Source organism: Chionomys nivalis, chromosome 9 (genome assembly GCF_950005125.1).
Source record: "Chionomys nivalis chromosome 9, mChiNiv1.1, whole genome shotgun sequence".
Classification (NCBI taxonomy): Eukaryota; Metazoa; Chordata; class Mammalia; order Rodentia; family Cricetidae; genus Chionomys; species Chionomys nivalis.
In genome coordinates, this window is record NC_080094.1 from 52,659,937 (window position 1) to 52,683,626 (window position 23,690).

Sequence of the window (23,690 nt, forward strand, 5' to 3'; positions counted from 1 at the left end):
GAGAAACCCTGTCTCGAAAAACAAAAAAAAACAAACAAACAAAAAAACAACAAAAAAATATAATGCTTCTTTCTCAAGTCCTCCCCCACTTCTTCCCCATTTCTTTCTCTCAAGCAAGGTCTTGGTGCTGGAGAGATGGCTCAGCAGTAAGAGTACTAGATGCTCTTCTAAGGGACTCAGGTTTGATTCCCTGCACCTATATGGTGGCTAACAACCATCTGTAACTCCAGCTCCAGGGGATATAACACCCACTTCTGTCCTCTTCTGGCACCAGACACACATGTAAACCAAACACTCAACATAAAATAGGAAAAAAAATTTAAAGTAAAAGAAAAGATGTGGCCAGGAGGTGGTGGTGCACGCCTTTAGTCCCAGCACTGGAGAGGCAGAGGCAGGCAGATCTCTCTAAGTTCAAGGCCAGCCTGGTCTATAAGAGCTAGTTCCAGAACTGGCTCCAAAGAAACACTGTTTTGAAAAACCAAAAAGAAAAGATGTGGATCTGTAGCTCAGAATAGCCTAGAGCTCTCTCTGTTGTCCTGTCTCAGCTTCCTGAGTGCTGGATTACATGTGTGGGCCTCCATGCCCAGCCACACTTCAGGGTTTGTTTTTATCTTTGGTCGTAAGGCTCTAACAGTGGCAAAAACATTTCTTTCTTTCCTGAGTTTGGGGATAAATGTGCCTCAGGCATTTTCAAATAGGGATTGTATTTTCCTATAGTAATTAAGTTATACACAACAACTCCATTGAAAGGTGGGTCACATTCTAGCTCTGCACAGAATACTATGTGATTTAAGAAGCACTACACAGACTTTCTTTTAACTCTAACTCCAATATGTGGTTTTGTTCTCACAGCCCCCATTACTCAATTTTAAGACTTGCTTGGGCTGTAAAAACATTGTAACAATATTGACACAGTGAAAAATGATTTCAACTCTGCAAAATCTGACCTTGCAATAACATCTGCAATCTAACTTGTTAAGTAGGGGCTGAGCTGCCCCCCCCCCACTCTTTGGACAGTTAATAATGAACCTAATCTTACAAATGCGTTTGAAATTATTTTAAGTCTTTTAAACAGTTATGTTAAAGTCAGTTTACCCAATATATTTCCCTTTACTGGGGCTGCCATTCCTGCTTATTTCTGTTCTGTGATGAGTCTCCACTATTACTAACAAACACTAAAATAAGATAAATATTAAGAAGCAAGTCTCAACTCAAGGAGGATTTACTTGCAAACACTGAAGCAAAGAATTTAGAACTGGGGATGTGGCTTAGTTGGTAGAGTGCTCACCCACTACCCTGTGTTTCTTTCCCAGCACCACATAAGACTGGAGGTGTTGGCATATGCTTCTAATTCAGCCCTTGGGAGATGGAGGCAGGAGATTAAAAGTTCAAGGTTGCCTTCAACTATATGCTAAATGTGAGCCTTCAACTATATGCTAAATGTGAGCCTGGATTACAAGAGATCCTAAGTGGGGGGGGGGGGATAAAAAACCACCTCCCTACTTCACTGAAAATATCTTGGGCCTTAGAATCAATAAACTTATGATTCTTTTGTGAAAGGAAAAGCATAGCAGTAATGAGAAATGGGTGTGGAGGAGAATACAAGAATGGAAGAGGGAAATCACTGAAAATCACTCACTGTGCATAAAATTGACACAAATATTAAAAGAAATTCTGTGATTAAAAATCATCAGGCTTAAGACAAGCAAAAATGTAAGATTAATAATACTTGAAATTAATTGCTCTAATAAAAACCTCAAAATGAACTAATTAAATGATAGAGATCCTTAAGGGGGGAAAAGACTCCTCAGGGCAAATGAGCAGGCTGTGACCAGAGTTAAAGAACATTCAGCTGGTCAGTTATAAGAACAGACGCCAATAAAAAAGCATAACAGTTAACAGCATTGCTTGGGCCCTGAGTGTAAACAGTGTGAGAGAACAGGCACAAAAAAGAACACAAATAAGATGCAAGGTAAAATAAATGAAAATTCTGGTTGCTCAAGAGCTTACAATCTAATTGGTGATATGATACACATGCAAGACAAAAGGCATAAAGTGTTACAGATAAAGGCAAGCAAACATAATCCAATCAAATCATAAAAGCAATGAGCAAAGGAAAAAATTATGAGAAAAGGATGAGATGATGCGCTCACAGTACCTATTAATTTCCCTTTTTACAAATAACCATATTTATTCTTATTCCCAATCTAGAGTGGACTATAAAATAATGCCTAGGATGTCAGATCACTAGCCTTCCTTTTTATCCTAACTATATAGTATTCGAGGGCAATTAAATTATTTTCTAAGTTTTAAAAAAATTAATTCTTGTCCTGAACCTAAGTAACTTAATAACTATAAAAAGAAATAAAAACTTGTTACCCCAGAAAACTCATGCATTGTATTACAGAAATCTTATACTTTATACCCTAAGATCAAAGGTAACTTTTATAAAAAACACTCTAAAACTCTAAAACTCCATAGATACTACTAAACACAAGCAGGTAGAAAAGAAGCCCAAAGCCCCACTACAGCACAGCAGTGTGGTCTGAGGCATGCACACAGGTAGGAATCTTAACGTTTACCAAGTTAAAAGCTTAGAAGCAATAGTTAACAAGAAAAAAAGTGTTGAATCTGTGTATTAACCATGAAGACAAATCTTTCAAACCTTTCGTTAAATATAAAGGTTAAAGTTGTCAGAACACCTCACCTTCTCATGTCCCACCAGGGGCAGAATAAATTTCTGTTCCTTATGGAGACCATGTGGCTTTGCTTTAACAAAAAAGCTGTCTGGGCAATATTTGTGTATACTTAGAATACTAAGTATTCTCCAGTGAGATTTTTAAAAAAGGTACTGAAATATTTGCTTCAAGTAATGCCTAGAGTCATTTCAAACAATTTAATCCCAAAAATTTTGAAAACTCTGCATTTCAAATTGTCACTATATCAATAATATAATCTAAAAATGAAAAGAATGACCCTTCCAATTACTCACAAACTTCTATCATAAAATAGTTCTCAAAACTGAAAAATTATACAAAATCTCGAGTTAAGACCAAGATACAGCTATGACTGTAAGTGGGGAAAATTCTACACAAATTCAACCAAACCTAAGAGGTGAGTTTCACGGTCACAGCATGGAAGCCAGGCCACGCTCACCTTGGACGTCTTCCTCTCCACCATCACCATCGTCTTCCTCATTGTAAGCCAGCTCAGCCTGCTTGTCTGCCTCATACTCACCTACGTTACCATCATCCCCATTATAATCCGCCAGTCTAGAGCCATGCTGCGGATCAACAGGGGATTCATTTTCATCAAAGAATCGGCCTGTGAAGTAGGTAGAGGATTAATTCAAGAGTAAAGAGCAGAAAAGAAGGGACCTATACTGAAGACAGATGGGAAAGTAGTCAAGGGAAACCCAGCAACGTTCAGAGTACTGGTCACAAAAGAACACATTTTATGAAGATTATACAAGACAAAAGTAATTAAGAATGAAGACTCAAAATACCTTAAAAAAATAAGTTTATTGATTATACTTCAAGAGACTAGTGGGCCGAGCAGCAACTCTACTCCTGCTGTACCCCCAAATAAAATTTACTCAACAATTTCTCTTCTGTGTTTAGTGTTTCCTGTTAAGATTTAATGTTTTCTGCAGGCAGTGGTAGTGGACACCTTTAATCCCAGAACTTTGGAGGCAGAGGTAGGAGGAGCTTCAGGACACCCGGGACTACCAAAAAAAAAAAAGTTTAATGTTTTTTGCTGAGGCAAAGTTTTATTGTGTAGCTCAGGATGGTCTCCCTAATTCTGGTGATTTAAAAGTTTTCTTAAAGTAAAGGGTGCCATGTTTAGAATTTTCTTTCTTTCTTTCTTTCTTTCTTTCTTTCTTTCTTTCTTTCTTTCTTTCTTTCTTTCTTTCTTTCTTTCCTTCCTTCCTTCCTTCCTTCCTTCCTTCCTTCCTTCCTTCCTTCCTTCCTTTTTTCTTCTTTTCCTTTTGAGACAGGGTTTCTCTGTAGCTTTGGAGCCTGTCCTGGAACTAGTTCTTGTAGACCAGGTGGGCCTCGAAATCACATAGACCTGCCTGCCTCTGCCTCCCGAGTGCTGGGATTAAAGGCATGCACCACCACGGGCCTGGCTGGCTAATGACCTATAATCTCTCTCTCTCTCTCTCTCTCTCTCTCTCTCTCTCTCTCTCTCTCTCTCTCTCTCTCTCTCTCGGTTTTACAAGAGAGGGTTTCACAGTGTAGCCCTGGCTGTTCTGGAACTCTCTCTATAGACCAGGCTGTCCTCAAACTCATGAGATCCACCTGCTTCTGCCTCCTGAGTGCTGGGATTAAAGGTGTGTGCCACTACTGTCTGGAAGACCTATAATTTCATTAATGTAAGTACTAGTTGAAAATGATATTTTAGGAAGAGAATAAATATGATAATACTGAAATCTGAAGTTGTTTACTGCTACAAATACTATTCATGAATGATTTGAAGACCATTTTTAAAGCAATCCATGAGTTCTATGCAAACTGAATTCTCTTTGCACTGTAAGACAAACTAACACTATCTGAAGGCTACTTCAAATTCCTTTTAGTAATACTGACTAGCCATAGCCATGGGCTCCTAAGGAGGCATGGCAAACAGTACAAATCAGATCCTTATTAGTATTTGCGTTGAAAAAATCCTATGTTATCCCTTTCTGTTTCCTAGGTCAGGTCTTTTAAATGTCAATGGAAGCTTAAAGAAGTTGGTCTATTTAAAATCACATATGCTTTCATAACAATGAAAATTCAAGAAGGGCAATAAACTTAATACCTCATATGAAAAGCTGTTAAAACCTGGACATTAAAAGCAGAAATGGGGCCAGTGAGATGGCTCAGCATGTAATGGGCCTTCTGTCATGCCTGATCTCTCTCCCTGATATATAAGAACACACATTGCAAAATGTACAAGTAAACACTCCAGGTACACAAAAAATCTAATCCACAAACAGACGAGGGCTGGGAGTAAAGATTAGTGATAGGTCACTTGTCCACACTATATCAAGCTATGTGCTCAGTTCCTAGACCTACAACAAAGAAAGCAATAAAAACTTCACAAAACTACTTTAGCATTAAATTTACCAGAATGAAAATTAATATTAAAGGTCAGGAAAGATGACTCAGATGGTAAAGATACTTGCTACAAAAGTCTGATGACCTGAGTAAAATCTTGGAGCCCAAAGCAAAGATGAAAGGAGAAGAACAACTCCCACAAGTTATCTTCTGCCTCTGTGCTCTCTCCATGGTGCACACGCGTGCACACACATTCAAAAAATAAGAAAGTCATTATAATCTCCAAATAGGAATGAGGTTGATTTACTAAGGATGTAAAGGAACCTGCAATCAAGCCTGAGGACCTGAATTCCATTCTTAAAAGGCACCGGGTGAGCTGGGCAGTGGCGGTGCATGCCTTTAATTCCAGCACTCAGAAGGCAGAGGCAGGTGGATAAAGCCAGCTTGGTCTACAGAGTGAGTTCTAGGACAGTCAAGACTACACAGTGAAACCCTGTCTTGAAGAAAAACAAAAACAAAAACCAAAACAAAATAAAACAAAAAGAAACCAACAACAACCAAAAAGGCAGACAGTGGGAGAAGAAAGGGCAAGTTGTCCTTTGGCTGACATGTCTACACTGTAGTAGGTGTATGAACACACATACAATATAAATGTAATAAATATTTCCAATCATTCCCAATTAAAAAAAATCACGTGGATCTACACACAATTCCCATGTTAGCTGAATATAGCCATAGATCATAAAGTTTTCTTTCTTTCTTTCTTTTTTTTTTTTTGGTTTTTCGAGACAGGGTTTCTCTGTGGTTTTGGAGCCTGTCCTGGAACTAGCTCTTGTAGACCAGGCTGGTCTCGAACTCACAGAGATCCGCCTGCCTCTGCCTCCCGAGTTCTGGGATTAAAGGCTTGCGCCACCACCGCCCGGCGATCATAAAGTTTTCTATTTCTTTTCTTTTCTTTCTTTTCTTTCTTTTCTTTCTTTTCTTTCTTTCTTTCTTTTGTGACAGGGTCTCTTTCTTTTTTTTAAAAAAATATTTATTTATTTATTATGTATACAATATTCTGTCTGTGTGTATGCCTGCAGGCCACAAGAGGGCACCAGACCTCATTACAGATGGCTGTGAGCCACCATGTGGTTGCTGGGAATTGAACTTAGAACCTTCGGAAGAGCAGTCAGTGCTCTTTACCGCTGAGCCATCTCTCCAGCCCCTGTGACAGGGTTTCTCTGTAGCTTTGGAACCTGTCCTGGAACTAGCTCTTGTAGAACAGGCTGGCCTTGAACTCACAGAGCTCTGCCTGCCTCAGCCTCCCCAGTGCTGGGATCAATGGCGTGCACCACCCACTGCTCAGTTAAGTTTTCTATTTCTGCAAAAGATTTTTCAACAAAACATTGTGAACATATAGTTATAGCTCAATAAAAGATCAAACTGTCAAATTTAATAGAAGTCTAAGCATTCCTATAAACTGTGTACTTATGTATCTAATAAACAAGAAGGCTTAACCTTACCTTCAATTCCAAATATTCTTTCACCTATTTGGAATATAGTTAAACAAAGAAAAATTAATAATTAAAATCAAATCTGGGTGTGGCAGTATACACCTTTAATCCCAGTACTTGGGAGGCAGAGGCAGGCAGATCTTTGTGAGTTCAAGGCCAGCCTCGTCTATAGAGTGAGTTCCACTCAGTGAAACCCTGTCTTGAAAAACAAAACAACAAAATAATTAAAATCATAAATAATATTCTAGTGCTTCCAGATGAAGAACAAAATCAGAATAAATTAGTAAAATATTCTCTCATTTTTAATTATTTTTAAAAATATGTGTGTGTGCGCGTGCACATATGTGTGCACCAGCAATGCCTGTGGAGGTCAGAAGATGTTGGATCCTTTGGAGCTGGTGCTGGGAATCAAACTCAGGTCCTCTGCAAAAGTACTAGGTGCTTTTAACTTCAGAGCCTTTTCTCTAGCACCCTCCCCCTCACTGTTTTCCTAAAAAAAAAAAGAGTCGTTGAATCTGGAATTCTTCATTTCAGTTAGACTGGCCCACCAGTGAGCCCCTCCACCCTACTGATTAAAAAATAAAAACTGAAACAAATATATATACACATATATGGTTTATTCACTTATTTATTTTGAGAAACGGTCTCAGTGTGTGGTCTAGAGCTCATTATGTAAATCAAACTGGCCTGGAACTCACAAAGATCCACCTATCTATGCCTCTGGAGTTCCAGGATTAAAGATGTATACTGCCTTATAATTTTTCAATAAGAGAAAATACAAAAAGTTTAGGGCTAGCCAGGTGGTAGTGGCACACACCTTTGATCCCAGCACTTGGGAGGCAGAGGCAGGTGGATCTGTGTGACTTCAAGGCCAGCCTGGTCTACAGAGCTAGTTCCAGGACAGCTAGGGCTACACAGAAAAACCCTGTTTAGGGCTAATAATCTTACACCAAAATATATAAAATGAAAACATAAATTGTACATTAAGTATGATTATATATTAAATAAATAAATTCATTGCTTATCTAAAGAAACACAAAATTCAAATACTGATAGAACAACTTTATAAGTGTTTAACAAATGCTTGCTAGGCTGGGAGAACAAAAAGTAATACACTCTCACCCTGCTGATATTATCAACTTAGCAAAGAAGAGAAAAGTAAACAGCCATCACAGGACAAAGTGGCACGCTGCATATACTAATGGAAGCATGCTCTGAAGAAGTTCAAGAAGAGAAACTGACTTAGACAAGACAGCACAGACAAAGTTAGGGCTGCACCAAATATGTGACAGCACGACAGTTTCAAAGCACAAGTAGGTGCTGCTGAAAGCAGCACAGAGACATGCTAAAGAGTATTCTACTTCCAATAACAGTCTTGGGTTTGGAGCTGCAACTAGGTAATAGAGAACTTGCCTAGCACGTGCATGCGCTGGACTCCCTCTGTCCCCCGCTCCTGAGCAGACAACATGTTCCCAAAGCAGCATTTTCAAGTTTTAATGTACATGTAAAAAGAGGTTTAAGTCAGGAACTGCAATCTTTATAGCAATCTGACTGGTGTTGCTCATTGCTACTCACCAACTCTCTGGCAGGATAGAGAGTGTAGCTCTAATAATCCCGTTATTGAAGATTGTTGAGAGGGATATAAAAACTTAACTTAAAACCAGGGTATCTGGTTATGAGTGCACATGCTTTAAATTCCATAACTCAGGAGGCAGAGGCAGGCAGATCTCTGTTAGAAGCTAGCCTGGTCTACACAGCAAGTTCCAGGCAAGTTCCAGGCCAGACAGTTACATGGAGAGACCGTGTCTCAAAAAACAAAAAGCAAAACCAAAACAACAACAATGACAACAAAAACCAACAAGAAAAAACTTAAAAAAAAAGCTAAAAAAAAAAAAAGAGGGAGAAAAATTTGACAAAGACAAAAACAAATGAGAAAATGATAAGGCTGTGGGGCTAATCTTCACTGTCAACTTGACTAGATTCAGAGTCCTAATGAAATATACCTCTAGATGTGTCTAGGACATTTCTAGAAAAGGAGGAACTGAAGAGGAAGGACCACCCTGAATGTGGACAGATCCATCCTATGGGGTAGGGTCTCTGAATGAAAAAGAGAAAGCATGCTAGAGAAAGAATGCTAGTACCATTAATCTTTTCTACCTTTTCTGACTATGAGCATGCCTTCCCTACCATAATGGACTCTGTCACCATGAACTGTGAGCCAAAACAAACAAACATTTCCCTCCTTAAGTTGCTTCTTGCAAGACGGTGTGGTTACGGCAATGAAAGTAACTAATATAAAATACAAAAGGAAGAAAATTACAAGGTAAAACTACACTTTAAAATAAACTTTAGTCATGACTCAATGATGTTCACCCCCTGGCAAACAAAGCTGAATGAAAATAATACTGATGACATTCTCTGAGTATAAATAAAAATGGCAGCAAAAGTCATAGATCTACAGATCTCAAGAGAGAATTCTTAAAAATTCTGGACTCTTTAAATAAAGGGGAACTTAACCATAAAGGCCAGTTTTACACTTAAAAGACATTAGATTTAACATTTTAAACATTATCAGAAATGCTGGTGTGAGTAATTTGAGTTAAGAATCGTGAAGATAATTCTATAAAATCTTTTCCCACACTGGCAATAAGTATTTTTGTGAATCCTTGTAAAAAAAAAAAGAATGTACTGAATGCATGAGCAAATAGTAGCAGAAAGCTACAAAATGAGTGGCACCATGCGCTCTCAATGTAGGGACAGGTAGGCCTCTGTGAAAGGTAAATTATCTGCTCATAGTAATAGCTGAAAACACAAGGGTTTGGAGAGATGGCTCAGTGGATAAAGTACTTGCTGCGTAACTCAGAGCTGAGGTTCCCAGCACCTATCTGACAATTACAGGTGACAACCTGTAATTCTAGTACACAGGAAGCAGAGACAAGATCCCCGAGGCAAGCTAGCCAGCTACACTTGATGTGACTGATTCGGCCTCAGCAAATAAAGTAGACAGTGATATAGGAAGACACCTCATGCTAATTTCAGGTCTCCACATGCATGCACATACATGTGTCAATATCCTCATGAACACACATGTATATATACAAACACATGTAAAAACAAAACACAACGAAAACAAACCTAGTTTGAAATAACAAGAAAAAAGGTAAATATATGGGCCGGGCGGTGGTGGCGCACGCCTTTATTCCCAGCACTAGGGAGGCAGAGGCAGGCGGATCTCTGTGAGTTCGAGGCCAGCCTGGTCTACAAAGGGAGTTCCAGGACAGGCTCCAAAGCTACAGAGAAACCCTGTCTCAAAAAACCAAAAAAAAAAAAAAAAAATAAAAGTAAATATATAATATCAACTATAGTGACATTTTATTTATATTTTATAAATAAAGCTTGCCTGAAGACCAGAAGGTAAAACTAAGCCACCAGAGGCCATGCAGTGGTGTCACACACTTTTAATCCCAGGATTTGGGAGACAGAGGCAGATGGAGCTCTGTGAGTTCAAGACCCCGCTGGGCTACACAAGATCAATGAAGAAACAAATCCAGGTAGTGGTGGCTCACACCTTTAATCCCGTACTACAGAGGAATATAAACTGGGATAAGATAGGCTTTAGTTTGAGGATTTCTTAGAGATAAGGGCTCTCTAGTGGCTTGGCTGCTTTGCTTTTCTGACCTTCAGGTTGAATCCCAATATCTGTCTCTGGGTTTTTATTTCTCATGCTACAATCAACTGAATTTAAAGAGCAACAATTTCAGAGATAATCATAAGACTACCAAAGCCAAGGAAGTATGGAGTCTTGGATGTAAAGATTATAGATTATGACTAATATTTATACAGTATAGGAAATAGATTTTGTTAAGTAGTAGTAAACAGTCTCAACTCAACATAAATTAAGTTTTCTGAAAACTGTTCATTAGAACTTAATCAACTGACGCTCAGGATATAGATAGAGGTCTAGCCTCTATAAGGTCTTGGATTCAATCCACACGTCTCAAAGAAAAAGAATATAACTGTAAGTAAAATTTTTTTTGAAGAAAAAACCCCAACCTTTTTAAACTTTAAGGATCGAATCCATACAAAACAGTACTTCTCAAACTCATAGACTCAAGATAAATGTACTAATTAGAACTGACAGGTGAAATGGCTCAGAGAGTAAAAAGTGTTTGTTACATAAGATGGCAACCTGAATTCAGTCCCCAGAACACAGGAAAAGGTGGAAAGAACCAACTCCACAAAGCTCTCTTCTGGACTCCAGCGCATCATGCTCTACAAACATATGTCTTCATACATATAAAATCATACTTTAAAGGAGCTGATGAATGTAACTTCTGGAGATGTGAAAGCTTCATCCCTACTGGCTAGCTTTGCTGTGCTGGAAGGTGCAATGCAGGCTACTGGAGGAGAAAAGCCATCAGCAGTCCTATCCCGCTGTGAACTCTGGGTAGAAGGGCCATTGGAGCAACAGTACTTTCAACATCACGGGAGTAACCACTTTCTGACTGAATGTAAGGTCTGTTCCACAAACCATACTTGGCACTAGTATTGGGGCCAAGAACCTGTGGCTACACAGGTCATAGGCTCTAAAGGAAAACCTACAACTATTATTTTCCTAGACGTATTATTGAACTAACTCCCAATGGCTTATCATTATAGCCATAGATGAATACATGTCTCAGTCCTCATCAGTGAAGCTCTGATTTGTAGTGGATTGTGATGAATAAAGATACTCACAATTGGTCAAGGTACAGAGAATCAGAGATTGCAGAATGCCCAACCCTACCTATATCAGACCACTTTCTCCCAAAGCTCAGTGATCATCGTGGATGAGGGGGAGGAAAGAGTGTAAGAGTCAGAGGTGATAGACAACTACAAGAAAACAGCGACTTCTGAACAAAACAGCAGCCATACATACGAACTCCAAGTAGTTGTTGACAGCATGAACAAATCTTAACATGGAGAAAGGAGGTAGGCATCAAGTCTCAACTGTAGTTGAGGAACTATTAGCAACTGATAGCTGCTGGGAAAGGGAGAAACCAGTTTTCTTTAAGAGTGTAGTCCCGGGGCTGGAGAGATGGCTCAGTGGTTAAGAGCATTGCCTGCTCTTCCAAAGGTTCTGAGTTCAATTCCCGGCAACCACATGGTGGCTCACAACCATCTGTAATGAGGTCTGGTGCCCTCTTCTGGCCTGCAGACCTACACACAGACAGAATATTGTATACATAATAAATAAATAAATATTTAAAAAAAAAAAAGAGTGTAGTCCCATAGAAAGTTAATCACACTTCAATAGAAGGCCATATATACAAGAATATTCACGCAATGTGAAAGAAGGGTAGGCAGGGAATGAGATGGATCTGAAGAGTATGGGGAATGAATATGACCCAAACACGCTGTATGAAATACTCAAAAATACTGACATTTACTATTAATATATATATTTATTTATTTAGTATAGTGTTCCTGCATGCATTCCTGCTAGAAGAGGGCACCAGATCTCATTTCATATGGGTGTGAGCCATCATGTGGCTGTTGGGAATTGAACCCAGGACCTCCGGAAAGTCAGTTGTCTTAACCACTAACCCATCTCTCCAGCCCCTAGTTATTAATATTTTAAGTGAAACAGGGTCTCACTGTGTAGCTGTGGTTGGCCTAGAACACACTTTGAAAACTAGGATAGCCTCAAAATCAGAGATCTGCCTGTCCCTGCCTTTCAAGTGCTAGAATTAAAGGTGTGTGCTACCACTCTGTCCCCCAATAAGTTTTAAGTAAGATAATTATTTAATATGTGAATGATAGACCACAAGCACTATTCCCGTCCTGGCTGTTCTTTCAACTTGACACAGCTATGGTTATCTAGGAAAAGGGACTTCAACTGAGAAAAAGCTTCCATCAGATTGCCTGAAAGCACTTTCTTCTTCTTTAAATTAATAACATACTTGGAAGGACCCAGTCCACTGTGAATGGTGACACTCCTGGGTAGGAGGTCCTGGGGTGTATGAGAAAGCCAGCTGAACAAGTCTGGGAGTATAAGCCAGTAAGCAGCACTACTCCGTGGTCTCTGCTCCAGTCCCTGACTTGAGTTCCTGTCCTAACTGCCTTCATGAAGGACTGTAAGCTGTTAGGTGTAATAAACCCTTTCCTACCCTAGTTGCTTTTGGTCATCATGGTTCATCACAGCAATGGGAACCTAACTAAGACAATCCCCAAAGTAAAATGAAATTTATTAAGAATGTTAAAACATAGGTTTAGAGAAAAACTGAGTAATAAACTTTTTAAAAGGGAAGAAAAAAATTATTCAAGTATGGTGATGTATAGATATAATGTAGCTCAGCATTGAGAAGGTGGAGGTAGGGGATAGGGGAATTAGAAGTTTAAGAGCATTTTCAGCTAGTTCAGGAGTTCCATCCAGCTTGGGCTAGAAACCTTGTCTCAAAACAAACAAAAAACCATGATAGGCCAACGCCAACAAGAAGATGGTGCTTAGCAGGGCGGTGGTGGCACACGCCTTTAATCCCAGCACTTGGGAGGCAGAGGCAGGCGGATCTCTGTGAGTTCGAGACCAGCCTGGTCTACAAGAGCTAGTTTCAGGACAGGCTCCAAAACCACAGAGAAACCCTGTCTCAAAAAACCAAAAAAAAAAAAAAAAAAAAAAAAAGAAAGATGGTGCTTCCTATCATGACTGACAATTCAATCCTTGGAACTAACATGGTGCAAGAAGAGAACTAACTTTGCTAAATTGTCCTCCGACCCTCATATGCAAACACACACACACAAACTAAATAAGTAAATGTAAAAAAAAAATTACTGTGGCTCACATCTGTAATTTCAACACTCAGAAGGCTTGGGGACTGATTTGTGTTTCAGGTCAACCAGCTACAAAACAAGACCGTCTCAAAACATCAACAACAAGGAGCTGAGATGGCTGAGTGGTTAAGAACACTTGATATTGTTGCAGAGGACAGGGCTACACAGAGAAACCTTGTCTCAAAAAAACAGAAAACACAGAGAGAGAGAGAGAGAGAGAGAGAGAGAGAGAGAGAGAGAAGGAGAGAGAGAGAAACTGAAGATGGTATAGTTAAGGGTTCTAGTATTTAATATAGAAAACTAATAGCTATAGTATCCCTAATATATAAGAAATTCTTAATGAAATTCACAAAGAATAAAAAAAATCTTATAACAACAAAAAAATTTCAATCTTAAAACTGGGCAGAGGACTTGAATGGACATTTCTCCAAAGAGGACACACAAATGGAACATCAAAAGGAGCTCAGTCTCAAGGGACATAAATCAAAAGCAAAAGAACTGAAGCCTAGGATGTCAGTGCAAAGCCAGAGTGGGACCACAGCCCTGAAAACAAACAAGAGAAAGAATTATAACCCACCACATCCACTGGGGTGACAGGAGAGAGAGAGAGAGAGACAGAGACAGAGACAGAGACACAGACAGAGACACAGACACAGACAGACAAGGAGAGGAAAAAGACTAAGTGTTGCTAGGGGTTAGGGAAACTGTAACTTTTTTTTTTTGAAACAGTGTCTCAATGTAGTTCAGGCTGATCTTGAACTCACTATGGAAGCTGAGATTACAAGTGTGCCTGACTTTATGTGGTGCTGACAAAGATTCAGAGACAGGACAGGGCTTCCTGTACGCTAGGCTAGTGAATGCTAGGCAAGCACTCTACCAACTGAGCCATATCCCCTGCCCTGGAACTCTTCCATATTACAGGGGAAAATGTATTAATAAAATGGTGCAGCTGTTATGGAAAATAGCCCGGCAGTTCCTCAAAAAGCTAAACATAGAATTATTGTGTGACTCAGCAATTCCCCATCTAGGCACATACCCCCAAAGCAGAAAACAGGTGTTTAGCAAGCCTGTGCATGAATCTTCATGGCAGCAATCCTCTTTTTTTTTTTTTTTTTTTTTTTGGTTTTTCGAGACAGGGTTTCTCTGTGGTTTTGGAGCCTATCCTGGAACTAGCTCTTGTAGACCAGGCTGGTCTCGAACTCACAGAGATCCGCCTGCCTCTGCCTCCCAAGTGCTGGGATCAAAGGCGTGCGCCACCACCGCCCGGCAGCAATCCTCAAAATAGTCAAAAAGTAGAAATAAATCAAGTGTCCACAAATAGGTGACTAAACAAAATGCATCCATAAACTGATTGCTATCTAGCTTATAAAGGAATAAAACAGCATTGCATGCTACACCACTCAAAGACTCCAAACATGTTAAGCCAGGCATTAAAGGGCACCTTCTCATTTGCTATGACCTTGAACCTCAGACATCTCAGACACTGGGCTCACAGGAGTGTACTACCATACTTGGTTTAAGGCCACACATTTCATGATTATATTTATCGAGATATCTACAATAGGAGATTAGTGGTTGTCAGGGGCTCTTAGGAGAGAATAGGGAATGCCAATTTAATGGACTCAGGACACTTCTGACTGCTCTTCCAGAGGATGAGGTTTCAATTCCCAGCACCCACATGGAGGCTCACAACTGTCTGTAACTCCAGTTCCAGGACACCCAGAACTCTCTTCTGGCCTCTGAAGGCACCTGCACATACATTTGCACACACTTTACTCCCAAAGTACACATAAATCAAAAAGTCAATCAATTAATTAATTAAAGAAAATACATAATAAGGCCTTCTATCAGGAAAGGTACCAGAGTAGGATAAACATTCAAAAGTCATTTATTAAAGGGTAATATCTGAGTTATTTTATAAAGATCTGAAGTAAGTATACAGAAATAAACTATAAAACGTTCAGAGTAAGTGGCTTAAAAAATCAACACAAGTACGCCTTTAATCCCAGCACTAGGGAGGCAGAGGCAGGCGGATCTCTGTGAGTTCGAGGCCTGGTCTACAAGAGCTAGTTCCAGGACAGTTAAGTCTGTTACACAGAGACACCATCAGAAAGTGGGGCTAGAGACTGAACCAAGGGTCTTATACAAGCTAGAGAAGTGTGCTACTACTGAGCTATACTTCCAAACCCCACCAAAACACCCTGAAGGAAACATTATATTCTTTTTTTAATTGATATTTATTGAGCTCTACATTTTTCTCTGCTCCCCTCCCTTCCTCTCCCCTCTCCCTTTCAACTCTCCCCCAAGGTCCCAATGCTCCCAATTTACTCAGGAGATCTTGTTTTGGAAACATTATATTCTAAATACCCTAGAAGATAAGTGGATGTGGACAGAGCAGAGGACAACAGATCAGTGACACTGGAAACTGCTCTAAAGAAGAACGCAAAGAAGAACCTAATCAAGTAAGTATTTGACTCAGTAATTTCACTCTTGGAACTACACTTGAAGAAACACTCAAAAAGTAGGAAGAATCAATAATCTAAGGGAAAACAAAGTCATAATCATGACAACTAAAATAAGAAAATATGAAATAATCTAAATAATAAGAGTAAAAGGCACAATGGAATTTAGATATTAAAAATGTATATGTAGGCTAGGCAGATACCTCAGAAGGTAAACACATGCTCAAATGTGAAGACCTGAGCTCAAAACCCCAGGATTCCTGTAAAAGCCAGACATGTAACCCAAGCAATGGTGATCCTGTAGGTAGATGGGAGGCAGAGACAGGTAAGGTCCCAGAAGTTCAAGAGCCAACTAGTCTGGCATATAAAGTTGAAAACAACATGCCAGCAACTATTCCAAACAAGGTGAAAGGTATGAGCCAGAGGGGAAAGTGAGGCACAAACCTGAACTGTCCTCTGACCATTTAAGCACTGTGGCATATGGACCCACATTCGTACACACAGATGCACACACGTGTCTCTTTTAATAACAAAAACAAAATTATTGGTTAAAGGGTTGGAGAGATATCTCAGCAGTTAAGATGGATGCTCTTCCAGAGAAATTGGGTTGAAGTCCCAGCACCCAGATGGTGGCTCACAACTGCCTGTAACATGTGTTCCATGGATCTGATACCCTCTTCTGGCCTCCACAGGCACCAGATACATAAGTGTTACACAGACACAGACACAGATGAAAGGTATGTAAGAGAGCTGGTGTAGTGGTACACATCTGTCCCACCCAGGAAGCTGAGTTTGGAGAGAACTACAAGTTCTAGGTCATCTTGGGCTCTACAGCAAGACCCTGTTTCCATTACCCCACAACGGGCATATAACAAATAATGTCAAGTGAATTAAAAACAGTGCCTGGGGGGCTGGAGAGACAACGAGTGGTTTAGAGCACTTGCTACTCTTGCAAAGGACCCAGGTTCAGCTCCCAGCACCAAAACAGGGGCTCACAACTGCCTGTAACTCCAGTTCTAAGAGGCCCAACACTGTCTTCTGGCCTCCAGGGGCACCGCATGTATATAATGCACATACATGCATGTAGGCAAAACACATACATTTTTTTTCTTTGAAAAGTGAGTACAGTGATTTCAGTTCTTCATATACATTAATGATACACAGAAAATAATTTATGGCTCAGCAGGGATCCTTCTAAGGTAAGTTATAGAGAGTAATTTCCAAGCATTATTTAGAGACATTCTTTAACTACAGATTATCTACCTATACATAAATACAAATCAGTACTAGAGAAAAATTCTATAGAATCAATGTTATATGAATCTGAGTGACAAATTAAGACACTTTACTTTGTTGTTGTTGTTGTTATTATTGGGTTTTTCGAGCAGTTTCTCTGTGTAGCTCTGGCTGTCCTTGAACTTACAGAGATCTTCCTGCCTCTGCCTCCCAAGTGCTGGGATTAAAGGCATACACCACTATGTCTGATCCTATTTTGTTATTATTATATATATATATTAACATTTAGTATGTGTGTGTGCATGCATGTGTGCACACATGTGCATGAGTACATGTATGATATGGCACATGAATGTCGAGATCAGAGGACAATTTGCAAAAGTCAGTTATCTCTTTTATTCATTGTGTGTGTCCTGGGGATCAAACTCGGATCATCATGCTTGTTAGCAAGCACTCTTACTCACTGAGTCATCTTATCAGCCTTGTTAATTTTTTTCCTTCCTTCTTTTTTGAATTGAAAGAATTGCCTGTATCCCAAACTCAACATACACCAAGGATAACCTTGAACTCATACCCCTTCTTCCTTCTAACAGCTGACTTTACAGGTGTACACGATCTCCTCTGGTTTATGTGGTACTGGGAATCAAATCCAGGGCAAACACTCTATCAACTTAGATGTATCCTCAGATTCCCTGATCCCCTTTTTAGACAAGGTTTCACTATGCAGTCCTGACTTGCCTTGAACTCACTAACCCTGGTTAGCTTCAAATTTATGATCTTCCTGTCTGAGTCTTTGAAGTGCCTAGAGGTGTAGGTGTTAGCCACCAGGACTAGTTCTTTAAATCTCTTGTTTAATGTTATCCTCTGTCCTTGGTGAGATAATTGTTTTCAGGCTGTGATGCTTAATATTGTCAACTTGATAGGATCTAGGATCACTGAAGAGACTAGCCTCTGGCATGTCTGTACAGGGTTATCTAGATTAGACTAATTAAAGTTGAAAGATCCACTCTAAATGTGGGTGCTGTCACTCAGGGGTTGGGATCCCAGACTGAATAAGAAGGAGACAGGGAGCTGAGCAAGAGCACTCAGCACTCTGCTTCTTGCCTGAGGATGCACTGTGCCCAGCTGCCTCAAGCTCCTGCTGACATGCCTTTCCCAACTTGGTGGGCGGTACTGTAAACTGTGAGCCAGATAAGTTCTTCCTTAAAGTGCTTTCTGCAGGTATTTTGTCACAGAAGTGAAACAAGTAACCAACACACAGGCTAATTCCATAGTGCGGCTTTAAGAAAAGATTTTTTCCCAACATATTTAAGATATTAGCTACATTCTTACGAATAAAACATTATTTATTTATTATTTTAATCAATATGCACAAATATGCTTTAAATATCAAAGAAGGAAAGCCAAGTAATATCCAAACTACATATTCACATATACATCCATATAAGTAGCTATTAGAAGACAGGAGTATTTGAATAAATTATATATGCTGTCCAGTTCTCAATACATATCACCTGTGTGCAAACAACACTATGGCTCTGGAACAGGGGCTGTCATAACTGAAGCTTTTAAGCATTCTGTCAACTTAGAATTGGAGGGGAGAAGCCATTAAAGGAAAATGGAATGGAAAGCACAGTTTAAGAACAGCTCCTACAGTAAATTCTCTCTGCTACCATGGGTTTTACTTATAGGTCCCACTGAAATGTTAACTTGCCAAAATCAATGTCTCTGAAGTAACTAAGCAACATACTTCATTCCACAGTACTACTGTTCATACCTACATAAGGCAGAAACAACTGGAGGGGATGGAGGAGGGAGCGATATTGAGCCTCCCTCTACAGAAGCCTCACCAGGTGCCTGTTCTCCCCAGAATATGCCACTTTTCAAAACTACTTTCTGCCCCTCCTAGTCAAAGTTTCCAATCATTAGACTCCCAAAATGAAATTTCCCTATTTCTCAAAAAAAGTTTAAATGCAACGAACTAAACATATATTAAGAAATCAACTCACCTGACATTTATTAATAATGGTGACTATGATAAGACTTTATAATTTCCTTAGACTAGTTTCTATCCATTTAAAAGCTATTTTTCTTTAAAATTTAACCATACTTTCGCCGGGCGGTGGTGGCGCACGCCTTTAATCCCAGCACTTGGGAGGCAGAGGCAGGTGAATCTCTGTGAGTTCGAGACCAGCCTGGTCTACAAGAGCTAGTTCCAGGACAGGCTCCAAAGCCACAGAGAAACCCTGTCTCGAAAAACCAAAAAAATAAAAAATAAATAAATAAAAAATAAAAAAAAAACCCATACTTTCTCTTTACATATATTTGTTAGAGCATAACAACGAGACCATAACTGAGTCTCGGAAACAAGTTCACTGTATTTAAAGAACTTCTGTTAACATAGTATTCGTCAATTGATTCTTACTTTGCTTCAATTTGTGGAAATCACTGACTCTGTCCCTGGTGGCCTGCTTTAGTGTGTCTGGTTGAATTCTGGGTTCTCGCTCCAGGTTTGAGCCTGGAATTAGGTGCTGAAGAGGATTTGAAGGGTTCTGTTTGGAAGTACCAGGATTTTCATTCTGGTTTAGTTGTGAACCTGTGGAAGAAAAACATCAAATTAAAAGAATGTAATTCTTTAAGAGAACAATTTCATGTGACTTGCTTTAGAAAAGCAAAATCCTATGACCATCTGACCTTGGGAGGTCATAGAAGTTGTTTTGCTATTAAGCTTTACTAGTTTATCAAATGCCACCTTCTCTGTGGTTAAGCATCTCCATCACTGACTACAAGTCTACTTACCTTTTTTGTCTGTGGATTTCTACACAGTAGAAATGACACTCATTTCTTCTCCGTGCTCTAAACTTAAACAGCTGCTAGAAATCTCTAGGAACTACCAGGGTTTCAACACCTTTAAACTCTGTCATCTTCATCTATACAAAGAATCATAACTGTTATCTTAGATCTAATACTTTCTTCTAATAATTTCTTTGGATAAGAATGGCTCCCACCGGAGCATTTGGGAGTGGAACTGTTTGAAAGGATTAGGAGATACGGCCTTGTTGGAGGAAATGTATCACTGGGGTGAGTTTTGAGGTTTCAAAAGTCCACAACAGTCTCAGGCTCTCAATCTGCTGCCTGTGGATCAGAATGTAAGCTCTTAGCCCCATGCCTGCCTACATGCTGCCATGCTTCCTGCCATGATGTTTATAGACTAAGACTGCAAGCAAGGCTTCAATTAACTGTTTGTTTGTTTGTTTAAATAAGGGTTGCACTGGTCATGGTGTCTCTTTAGAGCAATAGAACAGTAACAATGATGATCTTGAATTTCTGGTCCTCCTGTCTCTACCTCCCAAGTTCTGAGATTACAGGCATGCGTTACCACTGTGGTGGTTTGAATAAGAATGATCTCCACAGGCTCATAGATTTAAATACTTGGTCATTAGGGAGTGGTACTACTTGATATGATTAGGACTTGTGGCTTTTCTGACGTAGGTATAGCCTTGTTGGAGGAAATGTGTCACTGTGGGGTAGGCTTAGAGGTTTCAAAAATCCAAGCCAGGCCCAGTGGCTCCACCCTTGCCCCTGCCTGCAGATGTGGACATAGAACTCTCAGCTACACTCTAGCACCGTGTCTGCCTACAGTGTCACCACGCTTCCACCATGAGGATGATGGACTAAACCTTTGAACTGTAAGCCAGCCCCAATTAAATGTTCTCTTTTGTAAGAGCTGCCAAGGTCATGGTGCCTTTTCACAAGGAGAGAACAGTGACTACCACAACCACACTACTCAACATTTTTTGTTTGATTGTTGAGATAAGGTCTCACAATAAGAAGATCAGGCTGACCTTGAGTTTGAGATGATCTTCTGCCTCAACCTTTTGAGTGCTGGAATGAGCTGCCTGCATTACAGTTATGCATGATCACACCCTTTTTTTGTTTTTGTTTTTGTTTTTGTTTGTTTTTGTTTTTGTTTTTCAAGACAGGGTTTCTCTGTGGCTTTGGAGCCTGTCCTGGAACTAGCTCTCGTAGACCAGGCTGGTCTCACAGAGATCCGCCTGCCTCTGCCTCCCGAGTGCTGGGATTAAAGGCTTGCGCCACCACCGCCCGGCTATCACACCCATTTTAAAACCTAATTTGTTTTGTTTTTCAAGACAAGGAGCCTATCCTGGAACCAGTTCTTGTAGACCAGGCTGCCCTCAAACTCACAGAGATCCGCCTGCTTCTGCCTCCCAGGTGCTGGGATTAAAGGCAGGCGCCACACTACTGCTCAGCATAAAATCCAACTTTTAATAAATTTATCTATTTACTTGTGTGTGTGTATATGTGCTCACATGCGCGCATGTGTATACAAATGCTAGCATGCACACATGTGTATAGATTGGAGGACAACTTACAACTTATGGGAGTTGATTCTCTCTTTCTACCATATGGATTCAGGGACCAAACTCAGGTTGCCAGGCTTGGTGCAAGGGCCTTCACCTCCTGACCATCTAGCAAGATTTTGCTTACTTTTTGGATATGGTATCATATGACTCAGGATGGTCTTAAACTACTAGAGGATGATTTTTTTTTTTTTAATCATTTAAGACAAGGTTTCTTTGTGCAGCCTTCGCTATCCTGAACCTAGCTCTGTGGACCAGGCTGGACCTCAAACTCACAGAGGTCCACCTGCCTCTGCCTTCCCAGTGCAGTTTTATATAATTATTTCTCCCTGAACTTTACCAATCATTTAAAACTAATAATTTCAAGAACAAATACTACTTCACCATGCTTCTAAAGGACATGTTCTACTTATTCTACAGTAACAGTTGAACAGTAAGTTGGTTCTCAAGGAAATGCTAAGTGAGACTTTATACCTGGAGCCATGTTAGGTGAGAGAGGCTGTCCAGTTGGAAGATGGGAAATTGTTTGATGACTTTCATGTGGAGAAGCTAACACAGGGGGCTTCTTTAAAGCTACAAGAAAAAACATACTCTCATTATTCCCATTAATACTGTGATTTCTAAAAGCTAAACATTGTGAATCAATTTTACATTGCAATAATTCTATGATGCTTATCCTAATTTAAAAAAATAGTTTATTTAATTTTATTTTATGTGCATTGGTGTCAGATACCCTGGAACTGGAGTTACAGACAGTTGTAAGTGGCCATGTGGGTGCTGGGAATTGAACCTAGGTTCCCTGAAAGAGCAGTCAGTGTTCTTAACCACTGAGCCATCTCTCCAGCTCCAGCATATCCTAATTTTGTAATTCTCATCTTCGGCAAATAACTCTTTTTTTTTTTTTTTTTTTAAATTTTTGTGGTTTATTTAACTTTTTTATTTTATGTGCATTGGTGTGAAGGTGTCAGATCCCCTGGAACTGGATTTTCAGACAGTTGTGAGCTGCCATGTGGGTGCTGGGAATTGAACCCGGGTCCTTGAGAAGAGCAGTCAGTGCTCTTAACCGCTGAGCCATCTCTCCAGCCCCGGCAAATAACTCTTGTAGGAGTCAGGGACATCAACATGGCCCCGGCTGCACCAGGACCATGGACACAGACATGGCCCTTGGTAAAAGACAGCACAGACCATGGATATCAACATGGCCTGTCTCAGTGGCTGCACAGGCCACTCACATCAACTTGGCCCTTGGTGCCAGCACAGTCCACTAACATCAACATGGCTCAGTCAGTGGCACAGATCACGAACATCTGCATGGACTTCAGAACCAGGGACAACAACTTGAACCTCAAGGGATACCAATGTGGCCTCCAGGGGCAGCATGGACCATAGAGGTCTTTCAAGGAGGTTCAATTCAGTAAATGAACCATGCTTCATCTTGGGCATCCTGGCACTGCTCAGGACCAGGATGATCGTGCAGGTGGTGAGCATGTTCGGGGTCTGAGTCTGCTCAAGCTCCAGGATACTCACATCACCTTATCAGCCCTATTCACCAAGAACATTCCCCTCCCCACCTCCCCCCACCCCCCCACCCCCGCCACTCACCACAGCCTTTGCAGCCTTCTCTCACACCCGACACCTCCACTGAATCTCTAGTTCTGCCTCTCTCCAACGTGCACTCACAGGTCCATTCCTCCATTTCCCCCACCTCTCCATCACATACAGCCCGTGCTCTCCATCTCCCATCTCCCAGCAGGGCAAGCAGCATAGGCAGCAGCCTCGGTGGCCAGCCCAGCCCTATTTAGTAATGGCCTGTTTCTGTGGGAGCTCCAGGCTACTGACTCCTTTTTCTGCTGCTGTGTCATCGCTAAGAACCTCTCAGGCTCCTTAGAGTTCCACAGTGGGTGCTGGTGGCCCCCACCATTTTTGTTTTCCTCCTTGTATGATCATTGATATACACAGTACTCTCTATTCTGTCTTGCTGACTACCATATTCTCTCTTTCTCTCCACTCTCCTCTCATTCCTCCTTTTCCCTCCCCTTCTTTTTGGTTTTCTGAGACAAGGTCCTGTCCTGGAACTCACTCTGTGTAGAGCAGGCTGGCCTTGAACTCTGAGATCAACTTCTACCCTCCTAGTGCTGGGATTAAAGGGTGTGCCACCACTGCCACCACATCTGACAGTTCCTGGCAAATAATAGGCACTCAGCCAAGATTTTATGAATAAACAAACAAGTTAATATCTTGACATATAATGACTCACAACCATGA

At 40.4% G+C, this 23,690-nt stretch overlaps 1 protein-coding gene across 2 annotated transcripts in view; it reads right to left on the minus strand.

The window, feature by feature from the left end:
- Positions 1 to 23,690, minus strand: part of Golm2 (golgi membrane protein 2) — an 81,738-nt gene that overhangs the window by 7,929 nt on the left and 50,119 nt on the right. The window contains exons 7-9 of one of the 2 annotated variants that reach the window (XM_057781735.1): positions 21,900 to 21,998; positions 19,469 to 19,639; positions 3,157 to 3,324 (exon numbers count right to left, since the gene is read on the minus strand). In XM_057781735.1, the coding sequence (XP_057637718.1) occupies positions 3,157 to 3,324; positions 19,469 to 19,639; positions 21,900 to 21,998 (438 nt within the window). The remainder of the gene's footprint in view (positions 1 to 3,156; positions 3,325 to 19,468; positions 19,640 to 21,899; positions 21,999 to 23,690) is intronic. The other variant, XM_057781736.1, reaches the window with a different exon arrangement.